At 38.9% G+C, this 20313-nt stretch overlaps 1 protein-coding gene across 4 annotated transcripts in view; it reads left to right on the forward strand.

Moving 5' to 3' along the window:
- Nucleotides 1-20313, forward strand: part of INTU (inturned planar cell polarity protein) — a 102266-nt gene that overhangs the window by 61132 nt on the left and 20821 nt on the right. For all 4 annotated transcript variants that reach the window (XR_016440800.1, XM_090036613.1, XM_090036611.1 and 1 more), the window contains exons 5-9: nucleotides 3332-3450; nucleotides 8869-8958; nucleotides 9681-9758; nucleotides 10324-10513; nucleotides 18671-18724. Coding sequence is in view for 3 of the 4 variants with exons in the window: in XM_090036613.1 (XP_089892739.1) it covers nucleotides 3332-3450; nucleotides 8869-8958; nucleotides 9681-9758; nucleotides 10324-10513; nucleotides 18671-18724 (531 nt within the window). In the remaining variant the exon portion in view is untranslated. The remainder of the gene's footprint in view (nucleotides 1-3331; nucleotides 3451-8868; nucleotides 8959-9680; nucleotides 9759-10323; nucleotides 10514-18670; nucleotides 18725-20313) is intronic.

Consider the following 20313-nt stretch of genomic DNA (forward strand, 5'->3'; position numbering starts at 1 on the left):
GCTAAATTTTTCATCAGCTCTGAAGTCAGAATCTGAGGTTGCATTCGACTGTTACCATTCAGGGTAGTCCAGGAAGAATCTAGAGACAGTTATAAAGAGAGAGCTACAACTGAACATAGTGATTCTAAATACTGTCTGAATATAGTCACTAGCTAGGTGAATATAAAGCAAATGATTTTTTAAAATATTTTAAACTCAAGGATAATGAAATTCTAACTGGCTCCAGGACTAATAGTTCCTTTTTAGAAGGTAAGTGACTACAATGGCTTTTAAACAGCTGACCTATTTGCAGTTCCTATACTTGGGAGTATATTGTACCACCCCCTTTCTGTTCCACATGACATCATAACCCCTTTTTTCTCCTTATCTTTTAGAAAAGGAGAACTGGCAGAGCATGAGAGGGGTAGGGGTGAAGAGGGGCTGTAACCTGCCTGTTCTCTTTGTATGTTGACAGTGAGAAATTCTTTCCTGGAAACTTCAGGGTGGTACAACCCCAAATAGCCCCTCATCTGGGCTCTGCTTAAATAGTATAATTAAGCTATTAAAAGACTTTCTGTTTTTTTTTAAAAAAGGATGCTATTACTTTTGGAGGCAAATATCTTGAGTTTTATCCTTTGAGCAGGGGGTTGGATTAGATGATGTCCTGAGGTTCCTTCCAACCCTAATTTTTCTTTGGTTCTATGATTCTATGAATAGGGATATGTACTGCTTCAGGCTCTGGAGTTTACAATACTTTGGATTGGAACTGAGGAAATGCTATCTATCTTTGTCGTCTTCTATAAGTAATCCTTTTGTTACCTGTGTCTTTTGGTTTGGTATTCAAGCCTCTTTAGTAAATACTAGCAACTTTGACTATTTACTCATTCTCCAACTTTTGGCATTTAAAAGTAGAATTAATGAACCCAGAACCTAGCACAGCTGTATATATTAATGAGTTACCAAGGTTTACTATGTAGCACTACACAAGGAGATTTTTATCTTTAAAGCAAGTTTAAATGTGTCATTTTATTCAAAGGTTGCATAAATTAGGGACAGCTAAATTAATGAGAGAGTATTTTACCTCAAAAGCATAAGACATTTTTCTCAACAGACATCTACAATATCACATGGAAATAAAATTAATAATTTTATGAGTTTCAGTAAATCCTTTTACTCCTATACTTGGGAGTGTATTGGATCACTACAACCAAAACCAAAATTTACAGATAAGTAAAAGTTATCTGCTTACAAGGAAATTAGTATTTCATATAATCATGGGTTCAATTGGTTGTTTTGTCCATGATTGCTTCTTTAGATCAGAATAAATAGGCGATTCAGAGTAATCAACCAGTTTTTCAGTAATTTTATCCTTTAAGAAAATAACGTTGTTTCCACGTCCAAATTGCTAGTATCACTATCAAAAGTGTTTGTTTTGCTTGCATAGAAGAGAAGTATTATTGAATAATGGTATTTAGCAAGTTCTGACAAATACTTACTATGTAAGGTCTTTAGAAATGCTCCTAATTTTACTAGCTTCTGAATCAATCTTGCATAGTTTACAGCCTTCCTCTGTACAGCAGTGCAGCAGATCATTGTCTCCATTCATTGGTGCAGGACACAACTAAAAACATCCTTTGTCAATGCCCCATGTTTGAAGGTTGTGGGAGGTTTTTAGCTAGTCAGCTCTATTTTGACAGGAGTCTTTTCAGGCAGCCCTTTTGTGGCCAAGATTGAACCAAACCATTTATTTTCAGTTCCTAATATGTGAAATGCATGAAATAGAAATAAAAGTGTAGGATTTACTGAAATTCATAAAATTATTAATTTTATTTCCATGTGATATTGTAGATCTCTGTTGAGAAAAATGTCTTATGCTTTTAAGGTAAAATACTCTCTCATTAATTTAGTTGTCCCTAATTTATGCAACCTTTGAATAAAATGACACATTTAAGCTTACTTTAAAGATAACTGATCTCCTTGTGTAGTGCTACATAGTAAACCTTGGTAACTCATTAATATATATAGATGGTGCTGCCCAAATCTTTTGTTACATTTGTCTTTTCTTTCCCTGGGAAAGTGTACTGATATTTCTGTAATGAACTTGGTAAAGGTCCCTGTTCAGAGGGAGAGAAAAGATTTTTTTTCGTCCTAACCCCTTCCAGTGCTGTAATTAGAAAAGGCTTTGTTCTTGATGAGGGTTTGATGCAGAAAATCCTTGTTACTAACAAGTATTTAAAATAGAGCTAATTAAATAGGAGGAGACTGGCAGAGTTTGTATGTTCCCGATGGTAAAACATGAAATTCATTTTAATCTTGTTGAAAAGAAAATATCCTAACAGGTTTTTGGCACTATCTAGACTTCTTTCATGATATTAAATAAGGAAGTTAATGAATTCAGTGTTTTAAAAAAATAGTATCTCATAGTTCCCTTGCCTTGATAGACTTAATATTTCAATTGTATTATTTCCAGGCCATCTAGTAAAGACTGAAAGTACTATATAGGTTTTGGTGTAGGTTTTTGTTATGAACACCATATGTTTCATGAGTTGACAAAGTGCAGTATGTACATGGAATGGACTTAAATTTGGTTGAGCCCACACAAATGTGGTTTAAATTAGATAAACATGTAGAAAATAATTTAAGAGGTATAATATTTAAAATACATTTATATAAAATAACATCCCTTCCTATTTTATTATTATGGTTACTGATCTTGTAATCAGTCACCTGCAGACTTGTACACCAGTATGGGTAAACTGAGGTGTAACCAATTTTAGGCTCAATGCCATATTTCTTAATATTTTTTTAATTCTTTCCATACACACAACAGTAATGTGTTGTACTATATGTAAAAAATATCATCTGTGCAAGTAAAGGGTGTAGTTATGTGATTTATATCCTTGGTTTTACAGGCCTTAAATCACATCACTTCTTTAAATGAAGAAGTTAGTGGTATTAATTGTATAACTACTTACTTATCAGAGTGAATAAGGAGGTCACAATCTTACCCTTAAATAGCAATGTCCATTTTAAATTAATTAAACATTTTAGAGATGTGAAATGGTGCAGTCATGGTTTTTAAAAAAATCTGTGTACACATTTGTCATTATGATGAAGATATAAGCCTTTTTCATTTTTACAAACAAAGATATTTGATATTGTCAAAATACTCATGTGTTTCATAAATTTACAAGTCTGCAGCAATGTCTAGATGTAAGCAAGCAGACTTAGACTAGTTGTCATACTTTGAAGGGATGTGATAAAAGATCTAAAGTCTAAACTAATTGCTGATATTGTTTTCCTTAATGATCTTTTGCTTTACCTAACTATCTAATAACTGAAATTTTGACAGCAAGAAATTCTTTATCAATACCCTATATCGGAAGCATCCCAAAAACTGAAAAGCGTAAGAGGAATATTTCTCACACTCTGCGACATACTGGAAAATGTAACTGGTGCCCACATTATCAGGTAACATTATTTTCAAGTTACTACAAAAATACCTTTCTTTTAATTTTAAATCCTTGTTTACTTTTAGTTAAAAAATAAAGTGCATTTGGGGGCTTTGCAGTTACACTTAGTCAGACGAAGAATGAGTTTACTGTACAATAAGTAGTGTTTTATTCAGCACATCCAGCTTGAACGTAGTCTGCCTTGTCTGTGTACAGTGCATGGTTATGTGTTATTAGCAGGGATCCTGGTTTTCTCTGATTAAAAATTGCAAATTCTATGATTTTAAAAACCCAAAATCTGTGATAAAAATTAAAGGCCCCCCACAACCCCCCCCCAGCACTGCTGGTGCCCCGCAGTCCCCCACCACAATCTCAGCAGCCTTCCTGATGACCCTCGCAACAGCCCCCCAGACCCACAGACATGCAGGCACAGACATACAGACACTGACACCCACCCCAGCGGGTAAGTATGTGTGGGGGGGAAGGGAAGGTGCTGGAGAGGTAGGCCAAGAAATGGGTGAGTGTGACCCTGTGCCCACTCTCAGGAGCAGGGTCAGGGGTTGAAGGCAGGGGTTCCACTCTGTGGGCCACACATGTGCTGGCCAGCCTGAGAGCAGGTTCGCAACACGGAGGCCACCACTGTAACTCTGCTACTGCAGCCTGTGCTACCATCCCATGACCACCTGCATAACTTTGTGAGCAAGTGGCACAGAGTGTGGCAGCGGCAGTGCAGTGGCATCCACCGTGTGCGGGCCGCACACGTGCCGCCTGGCCGGGGGGTGGAACAGGGCTTGCATGCAGCGGCATGCCCCACATCTAGCTGCATGACTCTGGCAGTGCGGGGTGGTGGCGGCTGCATGCAGGCTGAGGGGGCTTTGCAAGCAAGCGCTGCCACTGCAGAGCCATGCTCAGAGCTGTGCAGCCAGCCTCCAGTCAGCAGCGGCAGTGTGGTGGTGGCTGGGTGGCATGCAACCATTCCCATCCCCACCACTACTGATTTTGGGCAGGGGGAGAAACAGCTGCCACTGCAGCCATATTACTTTATCAGAAACATCCAGCTGACATGCTTATACAACACTGATAACCATCTGCACTCTTTCCCTGGGAGACATCTGAAATCTTAGTTGCCCCCTGAAAGGTTACAAAGGCCTCCACTTTCTTCTGACATCTTCTAGATGCAGTTAATACTTACCAATGCTTATCAATACATAGTGCTATGAGTAGTAAAAGTACTTTTAGAGTAGTGAAAGTACTTATGCTAGAAGTAAAAGAAACTGATGAAATAACTTTTATATTAAATTAACTGTAATAAATGAGTCCATTGTCCCATTGAATTGCAATATTATTATTTTTTTAATAAAAAGTTGCTGCAGAATTTCCTGTATGTTATAATGAAGTGCCACAGAATCCTATTTCAGGATTTCCTGGGAGCTCAGAATGCTCCAACACAATCATATTGTACTGAATTCCTAACTGGTGAGTTCCACAGCATAAAATAGCCTAATAACCAAGGAGCCGGGTTTTCAGTTTCCCATGGAAAAATGGAGAAAACCACCAATTCCCTGCATTTATCGGAGAAAACACAGATTTCCCTTTTAAGCAGAGAAATCTGCGGATTCTCTGCTTTTGCAAAGAGCTCTTGCAGACTGGCACAGCTCCAGCCGGCAAGAGCCGATTGCAGAAAGAGCAGGAAACCCCCAGCCCCAGCTGGAGGAGGAGGGAGAGGGGGGAGGGCGGGGCCTGAGCCTCTGAGGCAGCCAAGGCCGGACTCAGGCTCAGACTTGCCCTTTGCCCTTGGAGTGTGGTGGTAAGTGGGGCTGTGGGGAGAGCTTACCTGGAGAGCTGTGACAGCTGCTACCTACAAAATCTCCTGCTGTGCCTGGAGCTCTGGTTATCGATGTTGTATAAGCATATCAGCTGGATATTTCTGATAAAGTAATAGGGTTAAGTAGTAGAAAATGTTGGGCATTAAAATGATCATCTTTAGGCTTCATGCTTAACTCCATTGGGAATGGATGGGACAGTTTGCAGCTCTCAGAACTATGACATGCCTCACCCTTGTTCCCAGTGGTGGAACTAGGATGGGGCTGGGGCAGGCACCCTGGTCACTGATTTTGGGTAGGGGGAGAAAGCTGCCACTGTAGCCATAGGATTGTGGCAGTGGCAGCAGCGGGAAGTTGCCACTACTCCTGTGTATGATGGCTTCCCTGGGCACTTGCCACGTCATCATGCTTCTGCTTGTACCAGCTCCTTTATGTCACGTAATGGGTTGGAAGAGCGCAAAGGAGCTACAAGCCTCAGTTTCTTTGGGGGAGTAATGCTGCCACTGTGGTAAGACAGCTACAAGAGTGTCTCCCAAGGATATCTTCTTCCCAATCCCTAACATATAAGGAGCAGAACTGAGACAGAAGAACTCTCCCAATACCAGGACAAAACTTCTGAGCGCTGTTATAATCTTGAGCCCCTCTAAGACCCATGTAGAAGCCTTGGGGAAGCTGCCATAACACTGGGGACCCTGACACTAACTTTCACTGGGGACTTCTGTAGCTCCTGGAGAGGCCAGGCTTGGGAAGGCACAAAATGACTGACTCCCCAACCTGGACTGTGAGTTCTGTGCTTGTACCTCTGTGGCTTTGGCCACATAGGCAGTCCATTTCTACTAGGAGCTTAAACATGTTCTTTTAATTTCTCACAGAGGAAACGTGCTTCCCCTGGAGAAAGATCTTCCAGGTTGACTCCTGGAAAATCTCCTTTTGTGAGAGAGTTTCACTCACCAGAAATGAACACCTGTATGTTGTTCCACACACCTGGTCTGCTCTGGGAGGGAAGCAGAACAGCCACCCACTGCTCCTCTCCTCTTCTCCAGACCAGCTGTGTGGCATGGGTGGTGATGGGGAAAATGGGGGTACAGGGAACTGGGCTCAGGGAGGCTTCTCTTGAGTTCACTTCCCTGCATCTGTAGTGTCGCATTGCCATTCATACCATTCAGCTGGGCCCCACAGGCATCAGCTTAAAAGCCAGTAGGAATGGGAACTGGATCCAGGCAGACACTCCTTGGCCCTGCTGCCCTGTACCTTTGGCTGTAAAACTGCCTGTTTACAGCCTGCCCCCTTACCTGCCTGATGCTGCTGCTGTCCTTGGCTGACCTGGGAGCAGGGGGAGTCCCAGAACCACCTCTGCTTATGCCTAGGAAGCTGCCCACTGTCACTGCTGTCCCGGTTACCCCACTCCAGCTGGGGCTGCAGCAAGGCTGCATGGGGAGCCAGGTTTTGCTGAGGACCAAACAGTAGCTGGCAGGCTTCCCTTCCCTGCTTCTGCTCCTGGGCTGGCATGGGACACCCAGAGGGTCTAGATTAGACAGAGCTACTGTCTACTTACTGCCTCTGTCCCCAGCTAAGGCTGATCCCTGTACAGCCCAGCAGGAGCAGCTCTGGAGCACCCTCTGCCCCCCCCACAAAGCAACTGACATTAGTGGCATTGGCAGGCAGGGGCAGAGTGGAAGTGGAGGGGATGTGCTGCGCACAGAACAGAAGTGGGGTGCTGAGAATGGGAGGGAATTCTTACCTACTTTGGGGACTTAAAAACAAAAGCCCCCCCCCCTTTGCTGATCCTGCTATGTAATCTAAAAGGAAGGTGTGACCGCACCACTGCACCCACTCTGAATCCACCCCTGCATATGCTTAAGCCTGCACATTAGATAGTGGCGATGGCTCAGGTCTCCACTTGGGCACCCTGAATGTGGCCTGCAGCACTATGCATAGGCTATTCAGACACAGAGAGCCAGGAGGGATGTGCTCAGGCCCACTCAATGTATCCCCGAGTCATCTACTTTGCCTAATCTGTGGGCTTGTATGTGTTCAGAGCAGACACAAGTGGATGGGGCTTAGACTTATTACAATGACCATGCAGATATGGCCACCTTATCCGTTGTTTTGAGAATTTCTGTGAGGTCCAAAGATACCATTGCACTCAGTTCACATTTAAAGTTCAGGATGTTCTTCTGTTATAAAATCTGAGCTATTATATTTTAAAAGACCTGGAAGATAAATTGGAAAATGCATTTGTTTGACAAATTCTGATGTCACAGAATCACAGAAGACACAGGATCCTAATTTTATATAATGGAAGAGAGAAGATATGAAGTTACATTTAAAAAAAGGGAAAAGAGATATCTTTTGGAGTAGGCAGAAACAGAAATAGCAACAGGCATAATGGGCATCAGTCACCTTCCTGAAATACAAATAGAGTTTCATTTTTAATTCATGTTTATCCTCTCCAGTCCTTGTTTGGTGTCCCTTATAAAAGTCCATTTGTGCAGATATCAAGCCTTTTGTGGTGAACTGTTCATAAGTGCTTACCTTCTATAGATGATATAACAGAGAGGTTTTACAGGATGGTACAATATGGCACCTAAAATTGCTGTCGTTAGCCATTTTCACAGAAACACTGGAACGGTTTGTCACAGTTGTATTTGTATAATCCTTAGTCAGGACACCCCTATTCCTGTATAATAGTAACTCTTTGATTCACTCAAATCTTTCCAAAGCAGCATACTAGGAGAAGCAAAAACATATGATTATGTGAATTGTACTGGACTGTGTTTATATTTGTATTACTTATACTGCAGTACAAAGCATCTTGGGACTATGGGTCTTCTAGTGCAAGTACATGCTAATTTGAATTCACATTTTAGGTCATGATGAGAGAACTTTCTGTTTATCTTAAGATGCTGTGTAAAATGTTTTATTGGAATAATAAGAGTAGTGGAAAACTTACATTTCCAATAACATTCTGGATTCTCACGGTTTGTGAAACTACTAGTGCCATTAAAAATGCAAGTTATAATGATAGGTTTGTCTACCTTTAATTTTTTTTCATTGTGGTAGTATGTTAGGCTTCCATAAACATTAATGAATTTATCTTCACAGCAATCCTTTCATTTTAGAAAGGTATTAATTAGACAACATTTTTCAAAAATATTTGACTGGTTCCAGTGACCACTGGATGTCTTCAGGTCTTGATGTGTTTTGCAGATGTTTACTGATACCGTGTCTGAATTGGAAAGTGGAACATATTTGATTGAATTGTTTTAAAAACATTTTTTATAGATATATCTCACTGCCTTTTTAAACTATGAATTGGTACCCTGCTGTATAAGATAAAAATAGGAAAGATTATGCCTATCAGTTTATTCTGTAACCACTTAATGTGGAAGTATTAATATAATGGTTGTTTTTATGATTATCTTACATGCACCTGTGAGATGCATATTTCAAATTCCACATTTCTAAATGTACTTGTATGATCCAACTGAATATTTTTATTTAAAATGGTAATTAGTCTTTAAATACAGACTATACAAAAATGCAAACAAGCAATGATGCCCCTTGATGAAGTTAGTGTTAATCTTAAATTTTATATTGGTTTTGTTTTATAGTTCATCACTTTTCTTATCTGGTAAGCTGGTTCAGGTGGTTTACTGGAAAGAATCTGACAAGTTACTTGTAGTTGGCCTCCCTGCAGAAAGGTTAGTATCAAGTACAGCATGTTTATTTTTGTGGTTAAGTTGACTATAGGTCCCAGTTTTTACCAATGAGATTGTGTTGAATTGACTCTCCCTTAATAGACTGTATGATCTTTTCTGATCAAACTAAAGCTAATTGCTGTAATTGTGACTTCTCACAGTTATTTATTTACCTTGTTCACAACTGCTTTGTGCTCCATTTTAAAATTTCTTCTTCATGAAGTATTTTAGGACCTTACCCCTTCAATTTAATTGGCTCATAGCTGAATACGTTTGAAGAGTGGGTAGATCATCAGCCATTTCAAAACTGGAATCCCTTAAACAAAACTTCTTGTTGCCTGGAAAAAGATTACACTTACTTTTGTGAGCTGTGCAAGAGAGGACTTCTTGTATTTTATATGCATACACAGAGTTTAACACAATGAGTCACAGTTCTAATTAGGGTTTAGGTGTCAATGAAATACACGTATTAACAAGATAATAGTTGTTATGAACCAAGGAGTTAAGAACTTTTAGGGCTTTATTTCCAGTTCTGCTCATGACCATGAGCAAGTCACAGACAGGTACACTCATACACTCCTATCAAATATTTTGTATGTACAGTCTGTTTTTCCTGAAGAAACTACTTTTTCAGAAATTTGTTCTTTGCTTATCCATGATATATTTTATCTTATTATCAGTGCAGTTTAAAATATGTTGGTTTTATTTTGTTTCATTTCATCTAGTGTACCTCTTTCTCAGCTAAGGATCATGATTGTGGATGTTGTCAGAACCTTAAAATTTATGTATCATTCATTGGACAGGTAAATGCCTCCAAAGGGAGTTTATATTTTAATAGCTTATTCTGTTGTTCTCTCTTAGACAAGACAGCCATCTCTGGAAGTTGCACCAAAATTTTTTGTCTTACATACATGCATCTTTTTGTCTTGTGTATAAACTATGAAGAACATACAGTAGTGATATAATAATGTATTTTTTAAATCTTTGTTGTTGCTGTTATCAGTTTAACAACAGTTAACAAGCCTACCTGGCCAGGTTCACTCAAAATAATTAGATTGCTGAACTAAAGAAAAACAGGTAGATTTATCAAGGTCTGCAATGATGAAAGCAATGGTACCTCATCCCAAAATCTGTAGTTCCTGTCAGGTATGCACACACTTTTTCCCTAGCAAATCTGCTTTTATTCTGACTGTACATAGTGTTTTGGGTAATAGCTTTCTGTTTTCTGGTGTTTGAAACTGCATGTCTAAAAAAAAAATTTCAAATGATGTTATCCTGCCTTGAAGCATCTGCTCTAGCACAGAGGGTTATACAAACAAGTTACAAGTTTCTTGATGTTATTCTAACTTTCAGTTCATGTTTGTTCAGTGCTTTTTGCCAGGTGGAAAACGTTTCTCGCTTGGATCATTTTTTCAACCTGTTCTTCCAGCGAGCAATACAGCCCATCAGACTCGACTCAAACACCAGCCCCAGTGCTCACCATTATGATACCTACAGTGCATTGCTTTTAGACAGCCTTCCCGGGGTACGCTGGCTGACATTGCCACAAGAAGTCAAGGTATTCTCATTTGTAGATCTTTTTAAGAGTACCTTTTATATAATGCTAAACTTTGTATACATGTACCTTCTTACCAAGATGTTTCCCTGTGCTTCTGCTGAAGGCAATTCGTGCTATTATTTTCAATAGCAGAAGTGTAATTTATATGTTCTGCCCATACCAGATAATCTTTTCTGTCTACCAGATCCTGCTGTGGAGCAGTAATGCTGAATTTGGAACCAAACATAAGTTTCCATAGGAAACACTGCTACTATAACCACAGGCTGGTGACCTCAGTCAGTAATTGGGTAGGAGGACAAGATGGACTAAAAGAGTGAAGCCTTGTTTAAACAAAAAAATCTTCAGGGACTAGCAAATGTAGTAGGAAAAACAATTGATGGTACAAATTTGGTTTTGACCATTTAACCATTTTTCCAGTAGGAGGTTGATCTTTCTCTTAATGTTGTACTTCTATTTATGCAACTTGTGATTTAGGAGCCAATTACTAGACCTAAAACTATTTCCATAAGCCCTACCAACTCCTCTGAGACTTGCTTCCTTTTCACACTGTATAATTTACTGGGCTGGAGCAACCTCCATATAAAATGGTCGTGTCCTTACAGTGCTATAACACATTGCGGTCTTGCCTTATTTGGTGGACATGTTCTGTAGCATGGTTTCAGCAGGGTTTCGTTCTGCCCTCTGAAGGTAGTCCAAGCTGTGCTGTAACATATTCGGCACATAGTCTTGTTATCTTGCAGTGCTGGTGTCATGTATATTTTGTTAGTGTAGACAGGACTCAGGAGTCAAGAGAAAACGTTGGGAAAAATTTTTATGAAGATGCATTTTGGATAAAAGCTGGTAATTGGGGTTTTGTTACAAAAAAGTTTGTGTATGTACATGTGTGCACACATGCATGCATGCGCATGTGTAACTTTCTGTTGCTCATATAAAGCTAGCTCTTGTCTTATTTTTTTAAATAAATGCCTGGGATTCCATATAAAATAACTTGTTTTGTTTCTCCCCAACCTCAATTTGTGTCTTCAGTTCACTCTAAAGAACTGTAATTAAGGAAGGAGAGAAACACGCTAGAGTGACTGTCCTGACCACCTGAACATTGCATGCAAATAATATGACACCTGTTCAATGGTAGCTTATTACATTTTTTTCCCTAAAAGATCCAGCTGTTTTTTATGAGAACATTTTAGACCTTTAAAAGCAACCCATGACAAGGCTAATATAAAACATTTCCTAAATAACACAACACTTTCTATGTTAAAAAAAACCTTTAAAAAGTGGCCTTTTGTCTTTTTTCTTTGCATTTTCACATTTTGATGTTGTATATTAGCTTAATGTCACAGAGTCAGTATGCCATCATAGACATTACTGCAACATGTTTTCATACTTTGTATGGGTTTTTCTGATTGACATATCAACTGATATGTATATATCAGTACACACGCACATGCACACGCATAGGCATGCTGTGCATCACCAGGTACAACTTTACTGCAACTTTATCTGTCTGCAGTTATATTTGAAGATACACAAGTTGCTCTGCAGCCTCTCATTATGCACTTGATGAAGGCCCTAGTTGCTTTTTAAATGCTTCATCAGAAAGTCCCAGTAATTTGGGACCTTATTGTAGACCTGGAGGAATAGACAAAATCTCCATTTGATTATTGCATATCTGTTAATTCATTTGTTTTTAATGTGGAACATTTAACTCCTCCTTGAGAGTGTGACCCCAAGTAATGGGGTCAGGCTACTATGACTGATCCACCTTGCCCAGATTTGTATAAAAATGAAGTGCTATTACAGTGTTTATGGTCTTCTCCTGGATGCTAAAAATAATGCAGGAATTTCCTTCCATACCCACATGCCCATTTTGGCAAGACCGTACTTAAAAACTGTCTGAAAGTCTTATTTTTATCAGAAAGGAAATGAAACATCATAGAAATCCATCCAGCTTTTTTTGTTTTGAGATGCAGTGGACCAGAGCAACTGTTGGATTGATTCAGTTTTTCATTGTAGGCCTAATAACTTCAAGGTCACATTAACAGTCATTCAAGTTGCAGGAATAGCAGTATCTGTGGCCAGATACTTCTGCATTTCTGTCCTGAAAGTGTAAAAGAAAGTTGCAAAATGTTCTTTTTCAAAGCACAAAAGCAAGGGGATGCGTGCACAAGGTAAATGAGGCTGGGGATGTTTAATGCATTAGTTCTTCTAGGGTAACTGCCCATTTGTATGTTCTCACTGCTGAGCCAGATGAAAGCTGAACAATAGCAGCTTAGCCCCTCAGTGTTCTCCCTGGCATACCAAAGTAAAATGACACACATTTACTACTTGGTTTTTAGTGTAATAATAATAATAGCAGTAGCAACACCTAATTCAGCAGCCTTTTAAGTCACAGCATCAGTCTTTGCTGCTCATCCCTGACCTGGCAGAGCAGGTAGCAGCAACTCTGTAATAGCTGCCAATTTTTGCCAGCCAATCAGGGGAGCAGGGATCCTTGGAATGGGGCAAGAGAGCAGACTACCCTGGGATGCTGGGGGTTTGAGAGACTCCCTGTAGCACTGTATGTAACTTCCCATATGTTACACAAAAGTTCTTGTTTGAAACAGGAATGTTTTTGGAGTGGATCTTCCATTTTTCTAGCTGATCCAACATCTTTGTAGTGCTATAAACAGCTTAAATGTCTGAATGGTCACTTTTTATAGCACTGTAAGGGCCTGTATACTGCTACAAACATGACATGCCCAAGGCCTTATTTCTCAATTTCTGTATGTTATCATAACAGTGCTAGAATTTAAAGCAGTAGTGACAAAAGAAAACTCATTACTTTTAAAAGCATTTTCCCATCTAACTTAGTATTTTAACCTTTTCTCCACATTTGTTAAACCGAATACGTCTATCATTGAAAAAATGAGGACCACAGGAATTTTGTTCCTGACATGTAACTTTAGGAACATATGAATAGATTAGTACTCACATTTTACATTTTTTATTTTGAAAATCCCACTTAGTTGTTTAAAGAAGGTTATAATCCAGCCTTATGGCGTCAGTGGAATGATAGTATTAGAAACCCTTGATTATAGCTTCAAGGATGGCTCATTCTACAGTTATTTCCACCATATATTTTCTATAGTGTAATAATTTATAAAATGTCATAGATTAAAGAAGCAATCTGAATAGTTGGCTGATTCTGAGCCATACAGAGACTCCCAAAATAATCTTCCTCAGAGTCCATATGCTGGACCTGGATAATTTTTATATTCTTTTAATTCAGGAAGTGACTGACAGCATGAATTATACACAATGGATCTGCTTGATTTTATTCTCTCTTTTCTTCCCATTTTCAAGCTCTGAAATGGGAGGACATCAGAATTCAAAATGATACACTACAGTTCTGTTTTCCAACAGATTCATCTTCTTCCTCTGTTTTTCAGAATCCATTAATTTTTTGATTTAAAAATAATTTTCAACTGGCATTATTACTTAAATGTAGCACAAAACATGTAATTTATTAGTAGTATTGTTACCTAATACTATCTAATATTTTTGTAGTGTCCAAATTGAATGCGTTTCTACAGTAATTCATGTATAATTCCCAGGTAAAAAGTCTTCATTAATCTGGAATTAAGTTTGAAGGACCCCATAGCTTTTCAGACAAAACAGTGCTCTTTTCTTTAAAAACTAACAGCCTGGAAATTCCAATTAAGATTCCACTTTTAGTAAAAAACTCAAATTATTTTTAAGTGTGCATTTAAAACACTTAAGGCTAATTATTTTTTCCCAGGATTCCACTCCACTCTGAAACCATCCACCCAATCCATCTTTCATGCACGCTTATCTTTTTTATAGTCTAAAGAAATTATTAATTAACTCTGCATTTTAAAGAAGCTTCTCCAGGGGATGGCTGTGCAGGGACCAAGTGAAAGTTTTCTGTATGATCTTGCCTGTGTAATTTCATACTTCCAAATTATACTGATATGTTGTGAAGAGAATTTCATGAATTTCTAGTATTTATGATTTGTGAAAAAGTTAGTAAAAACCTTGAAAGTGATGCAGGAACAGACTCTGTTCCTTCCTCTGCATATTTCCAAGTGTGGCCTTCTCTTTTTTTCTATATGAACTCTTTTATCATGAACATGAAACTGCCTCTCCTTTAAGATCAGAGGTACCTTCAACCACATAGTCCTGACAGGTATTCCCCGCAGTAGGACTATCCAGATATGGAAAAATGAACAGTTTGCAAAATATGCACCAGACTGATATAGTTATAGCTGGACTACTACTTGTGTTCTATACTCTTGGAAATAAGGTAGCCGATTGACTAGGTATTAAATCTAATACAGTGAGGAATAAATAACCATTTTGTTCCTTTAACTTGCATGCTCATGGTGTTTGGACTGAGGGGCTAGGATGTGTGGAAGTGCTGCTTTTTTTTTCCTCTAACCACGCTTACAGATTTAGTTCTTGATGTGATGCATGTCAGGTAAATTATTCAGCGTGCTAGAAAAATACACTTTGAAACCAATTTGTAAATGTAGGACTAAGGCTGTAGCTAAAGATGTATGCTAGCAGTGAAGGACCCACTTTCCAGAAACAATATGGAAATGGAAAGCTAAATATCCTCCACCATCATTTCCCAGTTGCTAAAATCTCTACCCAAGAAGTCATGTCTCCTGGACACAAGTTCTTTCTTTTTGTCATCTTTTTCCAACATAAGAAAGGGTTGGGCATGTCTTGTACTCCCTGCTTAAGCTAACTTCCAAATATTGACTCAATTTTTAACTCGCCTGTCACAGGCCAGCTGGGCACTGTGAATATATCAGTTTAGTTGCAGACTGACTGAGCACTGCAACTTTATTAGCTGCTGGGCTTTTTGGTTCGGGGTCAAGGAGGTGATGTTGGAAAGGAAAGGAATGACAAGTTTCACGTACAAAAAAGAATGAATTTTACTTACGACAACAAAAGATATAGTTTGCACATACAATAGTTAATAAAAAGGTTGAGCTAATAAACAGACAACACAACAATACAGATTAAAATTGACAGCGTAATAAAACAGATAAAGAAATTAACCTAGAGTTCCCACTTGGTTATTAACGTATCAATAGTCCCTCGGTTAGAAGATGCACCTCAAGTTGAATCAGCAAAGTCAGACGTCTCTGAACTGGGCTTCCTGAAGGAGAACTGGTGGAAGCCCAGCAGTCAGGATCTGGTCCTCACTCTCACAGGGAGTAAGAGAGATCCGTGGGGGTATGGGAAAGCAATGACCCTTCTGGTCCGTCCTTCCCAAGCGTTACTTTGACGTGAATGTTCTTTTATATCCTAATTATGCTATTTTTTTTAGTTATATAGCCATTCATAATAGTACTTTATAGCTGTTATCCTATGGGGTTAAAAGGTTAGAAATCATTATAATAAGTTACTGCCCAAGCTTGGGTTTATCCAATAAGCAAATTGCAACACAGCATTTTCAGGTTTGAAATTAACATTACCCTGCCTAAATCCAGCCCCTTCAGAATTCTCTGACTATGCTTTTTTGAGATGTTCTTTTTTGAAATGTACTGGATAAGCTGGGCAGTTGAATCCAGTTTTTATCATCATTAAGGCTAAATTCTGAGTGAGAGAGAACTATTAGGTCAGCTAATTTCACAGCTATAGCTTTGTCTTTGAGGCCTAGTCAGTTCCACAAACAGTTACAAGTTACATTTGCGGGTTACAAAAATACAAGCTTCATATTAGACAAAAGTTCTAAATGCCTCCAAGAAGCACATATTTATTGCTTATTAATTTCTTTGGTTCTGGCCATCACACTTGCTATCAACTTCAAAGCTACTGATCCTCCATTCCAGTTCTGGGGAAATCTCTATTACTTCATTCTGCTGTCAGGTTCTTGGCTCTTGCAAACGGTGTCTTGGCATCTTTGCTATTTAAACTCTCCCTAACTTTGTGTTTATGGTCCTTCTCCATTGTGAACAGCCCAGTGTCTGCATCTGCAGCTACGGAATAAAACTGACCTGATCCTTATAAATATCACTGTTCTCTGTAGAGATCCCAGTAGCATTATGGAAAAACAAGTAGAGACTGATCAGTTCTCTGTCTGTTGAAACTTGGAAAACCTACTTAGTAGGAGCAGAGACATTAAGTCTCTGCATCTGCAAGTTTAGAAGGCAACCATATACTTAATACCAGTTCACACTGGGGAAAGGTTTCTTTTTAACCAAAGTAACTAAAAAGTGTACATGGCTAGAGGCTTTTACATTTTTTTAGACAACCGTGAGTGCATCAACACATGAATATTAATGCCATGAAAAGCTCTGGTTCAGTTTGCACTGGAGTTTATTGCTCCCAGGAGCAGCATTTACAAATGGGCACATTGCAACATGTGTGCATGACCATAGCACATTGAGCCAGAGCGGCACAGCCCTGGGGTCAGCTTACCAGCTGAGGGCTGCTCTGACATGACTCAGTGTGCTGGAGAGCGGCTGGGAGGGGCATGAGGGTTTTACACTGCAGGGCTAACTGGCAGGCAGCTTCGTACTGTAGCGTCCTCATGCCCCAGTCAGCATGTACATGTGTGTTGTGGCAGAGGAAATAAGTCCACTGTAGGATAGAAGTTATATCTGGCAATACCAACCTTCAGAAGAGTTAATTAGTTTACTCCAGCATAATAGCTTTGCACATGTAGACAAGGACATTTTCCTGCTGAGCTAATTAATCTACTTTGCAGTAAATCATTTGTGTAGATGCACCCAGTTTAGATTTTCCAGATGTTGAAGATCAGGCTATAAAAGGTATTTCTGTTAGCTGGGGAAATACTTGAACTGAATGTGAAAGTTTCAACTTTTTTCAGTTTTAGAGATCTAAACTAAAAACAGTAGGAAAATGTCAAATAAAGACAGTGGGCACATTTATACAAGATGCTAAATATGTCTAAATACAAATAATTCTACTGTGCATTAGTGTGTCGTGTCAAAAGCCATGCTTTGTGTTAATGCGCAGTCAAATTAGTCTTTTGCACATTAGCATCACTAAAACGTGTGCTGGCTCTACTGCGCAGTAAGCACGTTACTGCACATTGAATTAGTACCTATTATTACAAGTACTAAACTTAATGCACAGCAACTACAGCACATTAATGCACATGTAGATGCATCCAGTTTTAAACTCTTGTATTCTTTTTAATCATTTGCGATTTGTATACATTTTTCAGAAAAAAAATTGCAGTTGCACAATATCAGATTTCTGGTGAAGTGTTTTTTGTGAAGTTGAGTTAGAATTGTGTTTCTATTTAGAAGGTAGATTCAGTCTTAAGTAAGGAAGGAATAACCATTTTTCTAATAATAAACATAAGAATATCTGTTCTGAATGGGACAGAGGTCTGTTTACAACCAAAAGAGAAATTAAGCGATATTAGTTGATTGTCAACAGCATGGCTGACATTTCTATCAATTTGAAAAGCCAGCTGTATGCCAGTAAGAGGGCTTGTTTACATAGCCTGAAACATGTGCCATGGTATTACATAGTAGAGATTGGGAGGTTTTTTCCTTTTCATTTAGTAACACATTTCAGTCTTGAAGCTGAGTGGCTGGTGCTTTTGTTCTTTAAATAAAAGTATTTTTAGGAAAACTTACATTTACCAACAATTCCTCTAGTTAAAAATATGCAAGCTTAAAGCTTTTTTTAGTAGAACAACAGTTACTTGTGAGAAAGTTTTGGAAATTTCCATAGACACAAAAACTAAATCTAATGTGAAAAAGATTTTTCTAATAACTCAGCTGGATACTAAAGCTTTGCCAGATTTCAGGATAGCCTCTTGCCTTCATGTTTTAATCCATGAAGAAAGTAAGATTGACATCTCCTTTATACAAAACAGTGGGTACAGGAGACGGACAAGTAGAATGATATTTTCCATCATTGCAAGAGGAGAAAAATATGCAAAAACTGCAAAAGATTTTTCTTTTATTCTTTTTGCAGAATTCACATTCTTGATGTTTGATACTATTGGTCTGGGGGAACTGCAAAAAACACATGGCAGTTTTTACCACGTCTTTGTGTTTTCTTACTCTTATGAGGTTATCAATACTATGTTATATACAGTCTTATAATGATTGTAAGTAAATTTGTTGGCAAAAGGTGTTCATATTCACCATTTAAATATTTCAGATGGAAATTGATACAGCACTGAGTGATTTGGAGGCAGCTGATTTTGCAGAGCTGGTAAGGAGCATATTTTTACAGGGTAAAACTATCTGTGCTGATCAAAACAACTGAATGTTAAAAAGCTTGGACCAAGCTCATCAATGCTGTTACCTAAATAAAAGTCAGATCAGTATCACAGGAGTGTAACAGTCATCCATGTTTTTTCTTGACTTATAGTAAAAGTTTAAATAACTTTTTTTTAACATTTCATTAATGACTTACAGTAAATAGCTGTGTGTTACCCATATCCTTTATCCCAAGTTTCCCTCTGAGGTTGTACTATTAGCTACAGAGACAATTAGGTTGATACTGTTGATCTGATCTAGCTGGAAGTTTGATGAATGCTTAACTTAGCTAAAGTTAGCCACCTGTGCTAGAACACTTCCCTTCCTGGTTTCTGTTACTAGTCGGGATCGATCAACTCCTTTCTCTGAGGCATAGCAGGGTACATCTGCACCCAGGGCAGCCATGATGCATGGGGCAGTACTCCCTTCTGTCATGTAGACTGCGGTGGCAACTGCTTTTTTTTTATGTCCTCCCACAAAGGCTGCTGCCCAGGTCATGCCCCACTCGGTTACCCTGCTGCTTTTTTTTCCCTTTGAAGTAGTTGTGGAATGTCTTGAAACTATACAGAATTAAATCTGCTGCATAGAAATATATACAGAATTAAATCTGTCAGCCTTAAGAAAACAACTACAGGTATTAGTAACAAAGGAGCTATGTGTACATGCAGTGCAATATGAGATATATTTCTCACTGCATTCTTTTTAGTAACCTTGATGAAAAAAGCCATTATGGAACTAAGCTATCATTCTGTAACATTGTACAGTTAAACAAACACCTGCTCCATGGGCATGGTTATACATAATAATATAATTTTAAGTAAAAATTTTTTATAGCCACAAGCTTGAACGAAGAAAACAAATTAATAAAGATTATTTTTCTTTATATATCCTTTATGTTATATCACAGTGAGATGTAAATAGGTTTATATTTGTGAAAATTTCAGCTCGCTTTGGAAGCCATCTGCAACCCAAATGCTTCAGAATAAGCATTTTTTTAAATGGAGTTCTGGACAGATTACATTCAAATACAAAGAAAATATCTTCAAATCTGTACTGTTATCAGCAGAGATCCATGTTTTCCATTTCCACTTTTAAAAGGAGAAAATTGTGGACTTTCCCTTTTAAAGGAGAAAAACCTGAGAAACTTTGGGTTTCCCCTCACAGGCTGGCAGAATTCTAGCCTGCAGCGGGTGCTTGGGGCTCGGGGGAGCAGAAGGGCAGTCAGAGACAGGGAGGCCACATGCATGTGCACATCCATATGTGCATGTGGCCAGCAAAGAGGCCAGGTAAATGGAGAGCAGCTCCTGCAGCTCTGAAAGTAGGTTTATGGAGGGGGGTGGGCATAGACAATGCGTAGTTGGATGGGAGAAGCATAGGCGATACATGGGGGGAAGGAGGCAGGACCATAGTTGATGTGGGGGTGCTGTAGGTAATTTGTGGTACATGCCCCCCAGATTTCTGCACCCACAGCAGGGCACTGGGGCTGCAGCCTGCCTGGACCAGCACCAGGCAGGAGCTAGCTCTGCGGCCCAGTGGGCAAGA

Source organism: Crocodylus siamensis, chromosome 2 (genome assembly GCF_052110815.1).
Source record: "Crocodylus siamensis isolate JL-2025a chromosome 2, ASM5211081v1, whole genome shotgun sequence".
Taxonomy (NCBI): Eukaryota; Metazoa; Chordata; order Crocodylia; family Crocodylidae; genus Crocodylus; species Crocodylus siamensis.